The sequence below is a fragment of the Physeter macrocephalus genome, unplaced genomic scaffold (assembly GCF_002837175.3).
Source record: "Physeter macrocephalus isolate SW-GA unplaced genomic scaffold, ASM283717v5 random_496, whole genome shotgun sequence".
Lineage (NCBI taxonomy): Eukaryota > Metazoa > Chordata > Mammalia > Artiodactyla > Physeteridae > Physeter > Physeter macrocephalus.
The window spans coordinates 23,343-38,124 of record NW_021145782.1 but is presented as its reverse complement, the minus strand read 5'-3'; the positions used below and the strand labels follow the sequence as shown (position 1 = coordinate 38,124).

At 54.7% G+C, this 14,782-nt stretch overlaps 1 protein-coding gene across 3 annotated transcripts in view; it reads left to right on the top strand.

The window, feature by feature from the left end:
• Positions 1–603: 603 nt before the first annotated feature.
• Positions 604–14,782, top strand: part of LOC114483888 (homeobox protein cut-like 1) — a 37,503-nt gene continuing 23,324 nt past the window's right edge. For all 3 annotated transcript variants that reach the window (XM_028485647.2, XM_028485645.2, XM_028485646.2), the window contains exons 1-2: positions 604–695; positions 10,564–10,668. In XM_028485647.2, coding sequence (XP_028341448.1) covers positions 663–695; positions 10,564–10,668 — 138 coding nt within the window. In that variant the 5' untranslated portion in view covers positions 604–662. The remainder of the gene's footprint in view (positions 696–10,563; positions 10,669–14,782) is intronic.

Sequence of the window (14,782 nt, the reverse complement as noted above, 5' to 3'; positions counted from 1 at the left end):
ACTGACCTTCTCGGTAGAACTCTGAGCATTCCTCTCTCTCTCATGCTGTTGTGTGTTGGAAGCATGTATGTGCCTTCAAATTACTCAAGAAAGTACTTTCAGAGCAGAAAAAAGAAACAACAAACACCACCTGGAAACCCCCTGTGTGTGAGCAGGCTGAGGGAGGATGGCGGTGACCCAGGTGGTTTTAGAGCACAGACTGCAGAGCCCCCCAGCCTGCATGCCCAGCCTCCTCCCGCCTCCCCCACCTGCTCGTGGTTCTCTTGGTCCTAGCAAACTTCTGCTCATCCTTCAAAACCCAGTTCACACATCACCTCCTCTGAAACCTTCCTGATTCCCTCCCCCAAGGAGACTTCATCTCTGCCACCTCTGTTTTTCCAGAGCATTCTGTTCAGAGTTCTGTTCACTCTCTTGGCAGGAGGCACTGTCTCCCCAAAGAGACCGGGCACCCCTCAAGGGCAGGCGGGCTCTCCCGCCGATGCAAGCCCACCTCCTCCCAACGGGTGGCGGAGTCCCCTTCTGCACCGCCCCCCTCCCCCGACACCCACCTGCGTGCCTGTGGGTCACGCTGCCGAGTTGGAACCGCGGTGGCCCCCGAGCCTCCCTCACTGCTGACTAACCTGCCGTCTCCCTCTCACCTCCCCAGGGCCGACGAAATTGAAATGATCATGACGGACCTTGAAAGAGCAAACCAGGTAGGACGTTTGATGATCAGCTTCAGGCGTGAAATCACAAGAGCGTAGCCCTTTCTGTTCTCTCAGAAGAGGCTTCTCTAAGTTAGGAGGCCAGTTTGTCTTGTACCTTTCACATACTGCTGTCGACATTGACGCTTTTTCTGATGTCATGAGAAATACGTGAAAAGTCCCAGGCGTGATTTCCTTGGGAAAGTCTCTGACGTGGTCCCAGCATCCCAGGCATCCCGTGGTGATGCTTTTTCTTTTCCTTAATCCGTCTCTTAAATCTCCACCCTGTTCCCGTGACAGCCGTTATGCCATAGAGTTTATACCAATGCGTTACCCTGTAGCAGAGTCTGTGTCTCCACCTTCTAATGGGATGAAGCCACTTGCTCTGGAGAGGGCTGCCAGCTGGCAGCCCCTCTTGGCTGATACTTAGTTGTCACAATGCTTTGTGCAAAGTACCCCCAGCACTGTGTCCAGCACAAAATAGGCACACGGTATCCAGTGGCTCTAAACACTCAGCTGCCCGGGAAATTTGGCCACCCTACAGAGCCCCGCCCTTCCCCAAGGACTCTGCGGAACAGGAGAACATTTTGCTTCAGCATATGGTGCTACTGCCTTGAAAAGAGAGGGGTCTCTCGTTTTAGTTTATTTATTTGCAGGGAGGAGCAGCCAGAGCTGGGTTATGTGTCTCAGCCGCAGAAGGCCACGGGCAGTGGTGGCCTCTCCCCACTCAGTTTTACAGCTGGGTCGCTCCAGGCACTTGGAAGCTTAGCGGTTTGCCTCGGGTGGCCCCATGGGATGAAAATCTTTCTCAGATCCGTGGTCTCAGCTCTCCGCCTTGAGAGGGTCCCACAGGGTGCCTGTCCCCCTGACTGGCATTGCTAGCCCGGACCTTGGCAGACACTCAGCAAAGAGTGTCCCTGTCCATTCTTTGGCCCGTGAAAATATCCTGAAGTCTGATTAAGACATGCAAGTCAGTGTAGGCATAAGAATGATCATGGAACGTGTGGATTCCTTTCTTCTTTAAGGAAGACTTCGTGTGTTCCGTGTTGCACGCTCAGACTCACCCCTGAGTATCCTGGGCCTGGTCCATAAGGGTTGCTCAGTAGAGACGCGTGGACTGCATCACCCGAGGTAGCATCTTTGTGCAGTAGCTATGCTGGTCACGGTGAGAAGAGCTGACCGTCGTTGAGCTAACTTATTTTGTACCGATTGTACCGAATTTCACACGAACCGAGTCACTTAAACCTCACTGTTTTCCACCAAGGTCAGTGTAGTTATGACTCCCATCTTACAGATGAGGAAACTGAGGTCAGTGGCCGGTCAGTTGCAGAGCCAGGCCTGGCGCCTGTGCCGTTCACCACACTCGGAAATAAGGGTAGAGCCTGGGGGCTCACTTGGCCTTTCTTTATTTCCCAAATACACCCATTCGGCTCCTTGCCCTAAAGCACTACTTCTGCTTCACCTCACAGAGGTGCCTAAGCATTTGTTTACCTTAATTTGCTAAACTAATTTACTTTGGCCCCTTTGTTCTTACTCAAGTAGCACTGCTCAACTTTGCAGAAACCTTATTGGTTAAGCTTCCCTGTCACGGGATCATCATTTGCATTTCTCAGTTTCCACTCACCCACTCTCTCCCTCCCCGCAGGCCCATCGTGGGCCTGCTTCCCCTTTTGGTGGCACTTTGGGGTAAGCTCTAGTTCGTTAGACAGACGAGCTGACTCTCTGCGTATCAAGTTAGCCCCCAGGTACTAGGACGTTTGGCACAGTTGATGTGCTTCTCAAAGTGCTTGAAGGCCCCTGGGTGGATCCGGGTCCTCAGAGACACCAGACAGGACCCCGAAGAAAGGTGCCGCCTCCCCGGTGACAGTCGGTTCAGGTCCGCCCTCGGTACTTCCTGGCCATAGATGGCCTCGGACAAGTCTCTCCACTGCTTACGTTTCTTTTAAAAAAGGAAAAGAAAGAGATGAACTTTGCAGACATCGTGCTAAGGAAAATTAAGCCGGTCACAAAAAAACAGGCTGTGTGATTCCACCTGTATGAAATCCCCAGGGTCGTCGAATTCATAGAGACACAGAGAAGTAGAGGGGCAGGTGGGGGGGACTTCCCTTCCCCGGTGGCGCAGTGGTTGGGAGGCCGCCTGCCAAGGCAGGGGACGCGGGTTCGAGCCCCGGTCCGGGCGGATCCCACGTGCCGCGGAGCAGCTAAGCCCGTGCGCCACGACTGCTGGGCCTGCGCTCTAGAGCCCGCGAGCCACAACTACTGAGCCCATACGCCACAACTACTGAAGCCCGTGTGCCTGGAGCCCACGCTCTGCAACGGGAGAGGCCACTGCAGTGAGAGGCCTGCGCACCGCAGTGAGGGTGGCCCCCGCTCGCCGCAGCTGGAGAGAGCCCGCGCGCGGCAACAAAGACCCAACGCAGCCAAAATTTAATTAATTAACTAACTAATTAATTATTTTTTAAAAGAAGGGTAGGTGGGTGTCAGCGGCTGGGGGAGCGGGGAATTACAGTGTTTAATGGGGACAGGGTTTCGGTTTTGCAAGATGGAAATTTCTAGAGATGGTTGCCCGACAATGCGAACATACTTCACACTGCTTTAAAACGTATACTCAAAAATGGTTAAGATGCTATATTTTATGTGACTGCATTTTACAATTCAGTGTTTTTTAAATTTAAAAAAATTGTTTATGTACGAGAGAAGGGGAGGGAGGGAATGATAACTCGTGCAGGCAGACCTCGGGGAGATTTCAGGTTCCAGACCAGCGCAGCAGAGCGGGTATCAGAATGGGAGTCACACAAATTTTTTGGCTTCCCAGCGCGTATAAAAGTTAAGTTTATGCTACACTGTAGTCTCACGAGTGTGCAGCGGCAGTATGTCGAAACAAACAATGCACATACCTCAACTTTAAAATAATGCTGTTGGAAAAATAGCGCCAGTGGACTTGCTCAACACAGGGTTGCCACAAACCTTCGGTTAGTAAAAAGCACAATGAAGTGAAGCGCGGTAAACGAGGTCTGCTTGTACTTCCTTCACAAGATCGTTTTGCGGATTCGAGGTAAAACACCTGGACGTGGGTGCTTAGATTCACGCTCTGTAGTTGCTGAGGAAGCCTGGGTTGGCAGGGAGAATTCTGAAGCCCTGCCCCGGAAGACAGCAGCGCAGTGGGGGTGGGGAGAGGTACAAGAGAGTCTCACCAGCCACTCAGGCTACATTAATAGAAATAGTCTCTGGAGTGAAGGGGGTGGTGATTCTGCAGCCGGCTGTAGCAGTTAGTCCGTGCCCGGGGAATTGTCGTTTGTCCTGGGAAACCGCACACGTTAGAAGGAAACCGGGCACGTGGAATGCATTCCGGCTCCGCTCCATGGCCAGCGCGGGGAAGGGACCCTCACACGAAAGAAACAAGGAGTTCTGGTGACATCCCTGTTCTCTGGGGAGCAGGGAAAGAAGGCAAAGACTTGACACATCAGGAACTTGGGATGTTAAGAGATTAGAAAGGGGAAGGCCTAGGGCGACGGTTGTGGATCCTGGCCTGGCAGCTGTCCAGGGCTGGCCAGGGAAGGGGTCGGGCTTTTTCACGGCCAAGTGCAGAGGCTGATGGCAGGGAACTCCCTCCCCGTGCGGAGGTGCCTGGAGCTGCCTCCGAAGGGGGTGAGCTCCCCGTCACCAGAGCCGTGCAGGCAGATGCGGGCCAGCCCTCGCTGAGAGTATGAGGTGACGGATCAGACACAGAGCACACAGAAAGAGGGGCTGACTCGATGACTCAACGGGTCAACAAGGGTGACTCAATGAGGAGAAAAACTCCCCGGGGGAACCAGGGGGAGGGCAGCGTCCAGGCAGGCAAGGAAGGGCCTACACGGAAGGGCGCCGTGAGCTCTGGGGGTTCCGGCCTGTTCCGTAAAGCCCCTGCGGAAAGGTGGGCCCAGAGGACGGGGCCTAGCCAGGTGTGGGGAGGGCCTCCTCCTGAGAACAGTGGAGAATCACGGGCGGGAGTGAGACATCAGATTTGAGTTCTAGAAGGATCGCTCTGGCTAAACATCCAGAGAACGGAGGGGAGTGAAAAGACTGGAAGCCAGGAGAGCAGTAAGCAGCTGTTGTGATGTGTCAGGGCAGGGATGATGCGGGGCCCCGTGGCGATGAGGCGGAGGCGGGCCGGGCCGGAAGAGGGGTACCGGGGCGGGCGCGGCCAGACATCTGGTTCCATGCCTTTCCCATCAGGCGAGAGCCCCGGGAGGAGCAATTTACTAGTTCATTGGCACATAACGTTATTTTTGCAGTGGTTTATAGTCAAAATGTTCTACTGAGACCTGAAGCTCTATCTTATCGCTGAAGTACTCGTGTTTCTAGTGAGGAGAAGTGGAAGAGGGTCCGACTGGTGACGGGCAGGTAGGGCTGGGTCTCACTTACACCTCTTTGTCCAACTTGGAGGTGCTTGTATTAATACTGTCTTAATTGGTGACAGTAAAGGTTCAGAGCTTTGGGGGCAGGAGGGGGCAGGGAAATTTGCTCTTACGGCTTTTCTGAAATCGTGACTCAGCAGTCTGTGGGCTGTGACAGTCTGCATTTATGCCGGTGGTGTGACCCTGGGGTAGGTCCAGCTTTCAGCCTGGCCAACCCGAGAAAAGAAATCCAAATCAGTATCCATCGAGTCCCCCAGAAACACAGGCGGGGGGTCCAGATGGGACTCCGGCCACCAGCACGGGGCCAGCTTGGGATGTGTGGCGGTAACTCTCTCAGTGGACCTCTCTGACCTCTGTCCTGCAGCGTCACAGAAGTGGGTCCACCTCTGGGCCCTAGCTGTCCTCCGCAGTCGAGTGTGGGAGTTGATCTGGAAGGGTGACTGGACGTTCGCCGTGCACTTTGCGCGGCGATGGCATCTGTTCCCTTGGAAGGTCGCTTGCTGGTCTTTGTAGCCTCGCCCCCCTTTTCTCTCCCTCCAGAGTCCGGGGCCTTGAGGGGAGCAGGTTGAGGAGCCATCCCCGAGGAGAGCTTGCCTTCTCCTGGAAACGGTCCAAGTGTGTTATTTGTCCTTGAGGACTACGGCGGCCAGAAGAACGGCCCCAGAGATGTCCACGTCCCAATCTCCACGACCTGTGAATAGGTCCACTTACCTGCAGAGCACAGTTAAGGCTGTTAATCTGCTGACCTTGAGATGGGAGGGTCCCTGGGCTTATGCAGGTGGGCCCTCCATAATCACCAGGGTCCTTAGGTGCAGAGAGGGAGACAGAAGAGTCAGAGTGATGGGATGTGAGAAGGATTTGACTGGCCACTGCGGGCTCTGAAGGTTGAGGAAGGGGTCACAAGCCAAGGAATGCGGGCAGCCTCTAGGAGCTGGAAACAGCCAGAAAACAGATCCTGCCCCGGAGCCTCAGGAAGGGACCAGCCCTGCCGCACCTTGATCTTACCCCAGTGAGACCCACAGCGGACGCCTGACCTCAGAACTGTGACGTAATAAGCTGGTCTTGTTTGAATCCACTGAATCTGTGGTAGTTTGCTCCAGCAGCCTTGGGAAGTTACTGCAGGTGGGACGACAGCCTGCCAGCAGACCCGTGTGCCCAGCCACGGCCCGTCTCCCTGGGGGCACGGCCCTTGGCCAGCTCACATGGCTGCTGTGTCACTAAAGGGACTTGCTCATCTCTGGTGTCCCCAGAGGTGGGTTTTCACGGCCACACATATAAAAGGGACAAGAGACAAAGCCTAGGGCCAGGTTGGGCAGAAGACGGGATCAGAGACACCACCACCACCGCCCCCCCCCCCCCCGCCTCCACCACCACCATATAAACGACCCCCCCCGCCGGCGGGGTTGGAAAAAAGAGGGGATCAGAAACACCACCACCACCGCCCCCCCCCCCCCGCCTCCACCACCACCATATAAAACCAGGGGACTCAAAGCCACACCTTAAATGGGTAAACTGGGGAAAGCCTGCCCGACAGGGGAGGTGGTGAGGATTCCCTCACATCCCAGCCTTGGCGCTGGGGGAGAAGGAAACACACCCCCCAAGGGAACCCCTGAGCACAGCCCCCTTTCCCTGGGCCCGGGGCCCGCGTTGCACGCTGGGCTGTGACCAGCCTCACCAGCCGTCCCCTGTGGGCTGCAGCCGCCCGAGCCTCTGCCTTTGCCTCCTCTGTCTGCCCCACCGGGCCGCCCTTCTCTACATTTCATGACTTCCTGGTGACAGCTGAAGGAAGCTGGAGTTTAACCTGAAGACCAGCTACAGTCTTTAGTAATTTTCCCCTAAAAATTTTAAGATTTTAAATTTTAAAATTTTTCCTCGGGACTTCCCTGGTGGCACAGTGGTTAAGAATCCTCCTGCCGACGCAGGGGACACGGGTTCGAGCCCTGGTCCCGGAAGATCCCACATGCCGCGGAGCAGCTAAGCCCGTGAGCCACAACTACTACTGAAGCCCGCGCACCTAGAGCCCGCGCTCTGCAACGAGAGAAGCCACCGCAATGAGAAGCCCGCGCACCGCAGCGAAGAGTAGCCCCCGCTCGCCGCAACTAGAGAAAGCCCGCGCGCAGCAACGAAGACCCGACGCAGCCAAAAATACATAAATAAACTAAAAAAAAACGTTTTTCCTCATTTTAAGATAAGGAAAGAATCGTGGCCACCTGAGGCAGCACACACCACGGCCCAAAATAATAAGAATTCTTCACTGGACACCTGTCACCGCGTGGTGGCACCGCTGGGCACCTGGCTTGTGTTATCTCACTGGTCCCCAGTTGTCCCGCAGGGCCACCCTTTCTATCTTTCTGGTTGGAGTTACCACCAAAATGCAAAGCAGTGCCCGCATTCATTCACGTGCCCTCTCCTTTACTTTTTCCCTTGCGCTTCCAGCATTTACCCTCACTGCTCAGAAAAGGACAGAAAGTAAGAGACAGCCAGCAGATCCCTCAGGAGGGCAACTCAGGCTTGGCCAGGCTCTGTTCTCACCGTGGGGTGGCCGCTGAGTCACACGCACGATGCCTCTAGCTGCCCACTGGGGCCCTGGCCTCGGTCCCCAGGCTCTGCCTCTGCAGGGACAGGGGAGGAGGAATCCCGTCAGTGGAAACGGGGAGCTGGGTGTCTCCTGGCAGCCACGGCCCCGTGTCTGGGCGTCCAGATCAGAAACCAGCACCAGAGCTTGCCCCCTCCCCCCGTTGATTCTAGTTCTAGAAACACAACTTCATCTGGCCGGACTGTGGTCGTGGGGAAGATAGGAAACCCTGGCAACAAGGGAGACCGCAGGGCCAACCCAGCACAGCGCCCTTTCCCTTCCGCCTCAGCCACCAGCAGCTGGGCTGCATTTACAGCTACAGAGACTCACTCACCGCAGCAGCTCCCGGCGTCCAGTACGCGCTTCCTCCGTCAACAGCTCTCAGGCCCACTTTGACTTCCAGTTGTTCTCCTTTGCACACGTTTAGCGGCACAAGCCACCTCAACTCGTTTCGTTTTGTTTTGTTTTGTTTTTGATGTACTCAGGCTATAAATCCTGAATAAATAATAAAAATCCTAAGCAATCAAAAAGGTACAGTGTGGGACTTCCCTGGTGGCACAGTGGTTAAGACTCGGCGCTCCCAACGCAGGGGGCCGGGGTTCGATCCCTGGCCAGGGAACTAGATCCCGCATGCCGCAACTAAGAGTTTGCATGCCACAACTAAGGAGCCCACCTGCCGCGACTAAGACCTGCCACAACCAAATTAATTAATTAGTTAATTCATTGATTTTTTTTTTTTTAAAGAGTTACAGTGAAGCAGCCAAGTCAAGTCAAACGTGATAAAAGGCTGTGACCACCGAGGATAGGCCCCAGGTTCATGACCGTACGGGAACTTGGAAACTGAACAACGTGCAGAAGCTCTGGAGAAATTATGCAAACCGAGGGTGAAATCATCCACAACTAAGATCCCTTATTCTGTGAGCCCTCGGCCTTTGATGGGACAGCACTCTGCTCCCAAGAGCGAAATGCCCACGTGAGATCCTGGCCACGAAGCCCCTGCCCGGGCTGCCCCAGCTCTGGTGCTTCTGGAACATTTCACAACCAGTGTTAGCGGGCGGGGGCGGGGGCGGGGGCGGGGGGATGCTGCCTCGTTGGCTGCCACCAGAACTGCCTCTCCACTAGGCTAAGCACTGTTTTCCTTAGTCAGAAAGGCTAGAAATATGTCAAAATACCCCTTCTTCCTGGCAGAGCCATGGAGGTTTTATGCCCAAGAGTATAACTGACGAGAAAGACGAGAGTAAACTCTTCAGTAACATGACTTGGTTATCAGATAAACGTGGAGTGGCTCATCTGGAAACAAACTAGGGGAAATCTTTTTCACTGCAGGGGAGAGCTTCCTGCAGTTATCCTGAACCAGAAGTCACCCCTGGCATCTTGGCCACACCGGTCACATCACCGCCTTTCCTGACACGGGCGCCTCTCGACGGTTTGCAGCGGAGGGTGGGAAGTGGCTGCTCGAGCACAGACAGGCCCGCCCAGGCGCCGTGGGAATTAGATGGAGTGCAATTCCAAGAGCTCCTGGAGCAGCAGGGCGGGCGGCCACCAGCACCGCCCTCGGCAGGAGTAGCTACTGTTAGAAATACCCTAATTTGTCTGCGTGCAGAGCAGATAGGGCCGCACCGCCGTCGTAGAACCACTTAAGGCTGCCAAACCCAGTCCTCGTACAGCTAGGTGGACCGGCGAGTACCGGGCAGGCTAACTTCTTGCTTCTTTTTTCAGTTCTTTCTTAGCAATTAGTAGGCACGCACTGTCACACCACAAAGTAGGAAAACACACGAAATAGCCTTAGTCAGCCAGGCTTTTCTTGTTCATCTTTTCTGTGAGCAGAATGTACGTCTGGTAGAAAGAAGCAGCGATCACGCCTCAGTCCACGTGCCCAGCGTCAATTAGCCACAGCTTCCCACCCATCCTTGCGTTTCGTCTCAGTCACTGTAAAATCAGGACAAGCCCATTAACAAAGCACTTAAGAATGAGGGCGCTTCTGGGTGTTAATCCTCGCGAGGTCCCTGGGAGGGAGACGGTGTTCCCATTTTACAGATGGGAAGGTGGAGGCTTGGTGAGCTGAGTTAGGTGACCTGCTCTCATCCCCGTGGTCCCAAATGCCCAGCTCCTGCCCACTGCACCACGGTGCCCTCTTGGGAGGCGGGCACTGGAGTGACTGTTCTTGCTGACCAGTGGGAAATACTGGTTTGCTCTCCGGGGCACTGGTGTCCTTGTCCGGGAATTACAGCAAATGACAGAAGCGTCCACTTGTTCCTCTGGCAGCCTCCTCCCTGTGGGCGGCTCTGTTCGGCCTCACCCCCTCAGCAGCCCCTCGCTGGCCTGGCTGGCTGGAAATGCCGGCCTCAGCATTAGAAAACTTGGTCGGGTGAAGGGTTAAATACGTTGAAATAAGCCTGGTCCTCACAAAAGAAGTGGCATTTACACCCCGTCCGTTTATGGAAATACTTGCTGGAGGAAAACAGCCACAACATTGTGCATGTTTTGGGGAGGAGAAAGGCCAGAGTGTCTTTAATTCACTGTTTACCCGTGAGAATTACTCCCAGGAGTAATCCTGCAATAAAATCTTCTTGGGCTATGAGAATAGAAAGAAATTGAATCAAAAGACTCCATTTCCACTTGTATTTATTCAGTCTGGGAAATTCAGTGGGCCGGAGCGCTAGTATCAGCAGGGGATTCCTTGCTCCTAGCGTTAAATTACTGTCATAATCGCTCAATTATTTCTTCCTTGTACTGTTTAAAATAAAAATCCATCACATTCTCTGTTTTTTTCTAGCATTTATTAGGTTGAGTGTTTAGGAAAATCAATTACAGTCGGTCAGGCATGAATTGATGAATGTTTCTTGTAATAATTGTCAGTTGTTAAACTGAATGTACTTTCTCTTTCCACCCTTTTCACTTCCTTCAGAGGGCAGAGGTGGCTCAGAGAGAGGCGGAGACCTTGAGGGAGCAGCTCTTGTCGGCCAACCACTCTCTCCAGCTGGCCTCCCAGATCCAGAAGGCGCCGGACGTGGTGGGTAGCCCAGCCCCACGGGGACCCCGTCGCCTCGCATCTGTACCTCTGTGTGTCACAGCCGCTTTCTTCTTTGGCTTTAGAGCGTCCCTTTTCGGGGGTGATGTTTCAGACAGTCCTGCTGTCTCGGTGGGGAGTGCGTGTAACAGTCTGGGATGGAACCCAGTAGTGTCAGAGGGAAGAGCCTCACTGGTTGTGCATCGGTGCCCAGTGGTCAGCGTGACGCCCACCCGGTGGAGAGCCCGTCACCACGAGAGCATCTTCCCGTTTAGACTGGTGGCGGGGACTGCTGGCAGATGGGTGGCGATCCGAGGCTGGAGGCTTGCAGAACTGCACGGGAAAACTGGAGGTTTGGTCTTCTCCTGGATGTGTCCTTTCAGAGTGAAAAACAGTTCATGACGTGGGAGGAGCGGGGGAGGTCATAACACAACCCGCTCTGAGTCCGCGTGACAGTCAGGATCGCGCCTGACGTGCGAGCGTTCAAGAGGAGCCAGGCACACATCTCAGACCTTTGCCTCTTGATTTTTCTAAGACTGATGAAAATTGCTCTTAGCTGGAACTTTCCCAGCTCGATCAAGGCGGCTGTGAACTATCGGACTCCAGACTCTTTCCTTCAGTGCTGTGCAGCAATACAGAGCGGCGGCGTAATTAAGACCGTGGCCACTGGAGCCAAACCCCTGGGTTCCGAACCCGGCTCTGCAGTTTATCAGCTGGGTGACTTGGGGCAAGTGGCTTAACCTCCCTGAGTCTCAGTTGCATCATCCATAAAATGGGTTTTTACAAGGGTTCTGGAAGTTACTCTCAGCGGAGCCTTTAGGGCACGTCCTGCCACATAATCCGTCCTCAGCCAACCTTGGCGGTTAGTCTGACTGTGGTTGGCATCAGCACTCTGGTCCAGGAGCCCCGGTTTCAGAGCCAAGTCCGTCACTAGTTCACATCCAGTGATTAACTCAGGTGGTGGTGCTTACGAGGCCTGAGTTTCCTGGTGTGCAGAATAAGGAGGAAGTAAGTGATCCTGAGGTCCCTGCAGCTCTGATGGCCTGTGATGGGTGAATTGCACTTGTAGCTGTCCTTTTATTTAATAAAGGGTCGGAGAGCCCTTGCTGTGTGCTGGGACCCGCAGTGGATCCTGGGAGAGCCAAGCGGGACGAGCCAGGCCCTTCCTGGAGAGAGGACAGTCCAGTGGGAGACGTGCTGCTGTAATAAGGTCACACATCAGTTTGACTACCACTACCCCACCCGACCCGTGAAGCAGGGCGTTGTTATTTCTTTATATAGAGGAGGAAACGGAAGCTCCCTGGATGTCAGCCCCTTGCCCCAGAACGCTTGGCCCCAGCGGCCAAGCCAGGACTCGGCAGGGGCCTCCGCCGCCCCAGACCGGAGCTTTTAAATTATTCTCCAGGAATGGGTCCAAAGCAAAGTTTTAGCGTGAGGACCCCTTTTAAGACTGGATTTTTGTTTTCTGTCTTTAAGTTCACCTTAACTAAAACATGACTTAAGTGTTTCAGGCTACAGAGAAAAGTTTTCCATTTAAGGAACCATCACAACCTTTGTACTTCATGGACTCGGGTATGAATTTTGCCTGAAGTGTCCCCTTGGCTCTGTCACCGTCCCCTTGTCCAAGTTTACCTGGACTGGACCCAGCACCGGAGCCGAGGCGGGAGGAAGCCCTCGAGGACGGAATCGGTGCGGCTTCTCCTGGCCTCTGCGGTCGCTCAGGGTCCTTTAGAGAAAGCCGTGCATCCTGTGTCTACCCGGGGCTCCTGAGCTCAATGTTTTGACTGAGAGGATTTCTGGCACCATCCTGGCCCGTAACAACCAAAACATTTCAGAAGGAAATGAATGTTTTCGCAGGTAGAGCAAGTTGTGGATCCTCGGGGTGCTTAAACACTTCAGCGTCGGCTAAGTGCTGTGTTTACATGGCACCGCTTCAGCCTCCCGCGAGCCGGCCCTGCCAGGGCTCCCCCCAGGGACGCATTCCCGTGTAGCCCGGCAGCTCCAGCCCCAGCCCTAGCCCCAGCCCGTTGGGGAGCAAACGAGCAAGCATAGGAAACCAGGCCAGCGGCACGATGTCTGTTGGGCTTGGCTGGCAGAACTAGGCAGAGAAACAGTGGAGTCTATAGATCCAGCAAAAGCCAACACCGGGCCATTGGGCCATTGGAATCACCAATTCTGGAAGGTGAGCCGCCAGTCAGCCAGCCCCTGCTCCGCATTAGGGGCCGGGCGGGACTCTGTGCAGTTATGTCATTGCTGCCTCATGATGCCACAGTCGTTAGAGGACGCTTTTATTACCTTCGTTTTGTAGGTAAGCAAACAGGCTCAGAGGAGTTAAGTAACCTGCCCAAGGTCACACAGCTAGAAAATGACCGAGCTGGAATATGATCCCAAGTTTGTCCTGCTCCAAAGTCCACTCCTTACCCCTCCATCGAGCCACCCCTGCTTCATGCCCATTCAAGGAGACAGGCGGTGGGCAGGCCCTCTGTCAAGTATTTACAGGCAAACGTTAGTTTGGGACTCTGGTGCACCACACCAGGCCGCCTTAAACCTAAATGCCTGTCTGTCCGTCAGGTGAATATACTGGACATAGTCGGCATATGTCGGCCGCTTAGAGTTGGCAGGAATAGCGGGGTGATGAGAAAGAAGGAAAGCTGAGCCTCTCATTCCCTCAACCCTCCCCGGGGAGATTAGCCTAGACTCCGAGTGTTTGCCCCCTAGGCTGGGGTCCCGGCCCACCGTCACCACACATCAGGTTTCCCTCGTATTGCGTGATGCTCCTGCATCTCATTCATATCTCGTGTGAAAATGGCTCAGGGTAACAGAGATCATTATCTGGCTTCTTCCGGCCTCGGTGTTCTGGTCTCTGTAGGAGGATTTACGTGACCCGTGATAGTTCACACAAGCGGTTTGGCAGAGGGGGGCGGACGGTTCCGAGGGACAAAGTTTAATGGGGTACTCCCTCAGCGACTTTGGTTTCTGGGTTCGTTCTCCCCTTTGGAAACGTGAGGAGCACAGGCCCTTTACCTGTGAAGCCTGGAGCCTGGGCAGGTCCCCCTGGGACAGACTCTCGGGACCCCATTCTGGTGCCCACAGGGACCTGTTGTCGGACTGAGGGAAGTCAGTTTCCGTTCCTTCCTTCCAAGGCTTGTCCGAGCCAGGGTCCTGGCCCTGGACCCCATCAGAATGACGAGGGAGTCCTTGGGCCCTACCCCAGCCCCCTGAACCACAGCTGCCAGGGCAGGGCCCAGCGCCCAAGGGATTTGGGTGCGGCTGAGTCGAGGCCTGGACAGACACGAGGGAGCCAGTGGCCCTGAGTCCCTGAATCCACCTTTGCTTCCCTTCTCGGTAATGATCTCAAGGGCACCTGAACTGCCAGACGCCGAGCCCCCTGCAGTTTTCCACGCCCCCCACCCCTCACCCCTCCACCCTACCCAGCACCTGGTGCGCCCTGTCCTACCATCTCCTTTTAGCTGGTGCCCACGGACCGACAGGCTCAGCTCCATCACCCAGGTGCAGGCCTCTCCCTCCACCCGCAGCCCCTGGTCAACTCCCGGGCCCTTGTCTCTTTCTTCCTCCATTTTCTCCTGCGTCTTCACGATGGGACAACGGGATGCCCTCGTGTTGGAGCTGGGAGTGAGCACGTTTGGGCTCAGAGTAGGATGATGTTTCCTATCTGAATTCCAAGGTCTTGCTGCTTTGGGGTATATTATCTCATCTCAGCTTAGTTTATGCGAGACACAAATGGCGTTCGCTCTGTCATGAATGAGGAATCTGTGGCCCGGGTTCGTGAGTTAACTGGTGTGCCTGCGGTCACAAGCTCAGCTTGTGGCCAGGCCAGGCTGGGCCCCAAGAGTCGAGCAGCCAGCTGTACCCTGGGACTGCCCGTCCCCGGGTTCCCATCCTGGATCTAGGGCCACACTGAGAGCTCCTGTTTTTACACAGGTTCTCTGAACCCTCATCCCTGCTGTGATTTGCACTCGCCCATTGAAAACCCCAGATCACCTTTGGGCTTGTTTTACAGATTCTTTCCCTAAGAGCACTTTAAACAGTTGCTATGGCTGCCATCCCTCAGGCTGGAAGATTGATAAATAAGTTAAATTAGATACCGTGCCACAGC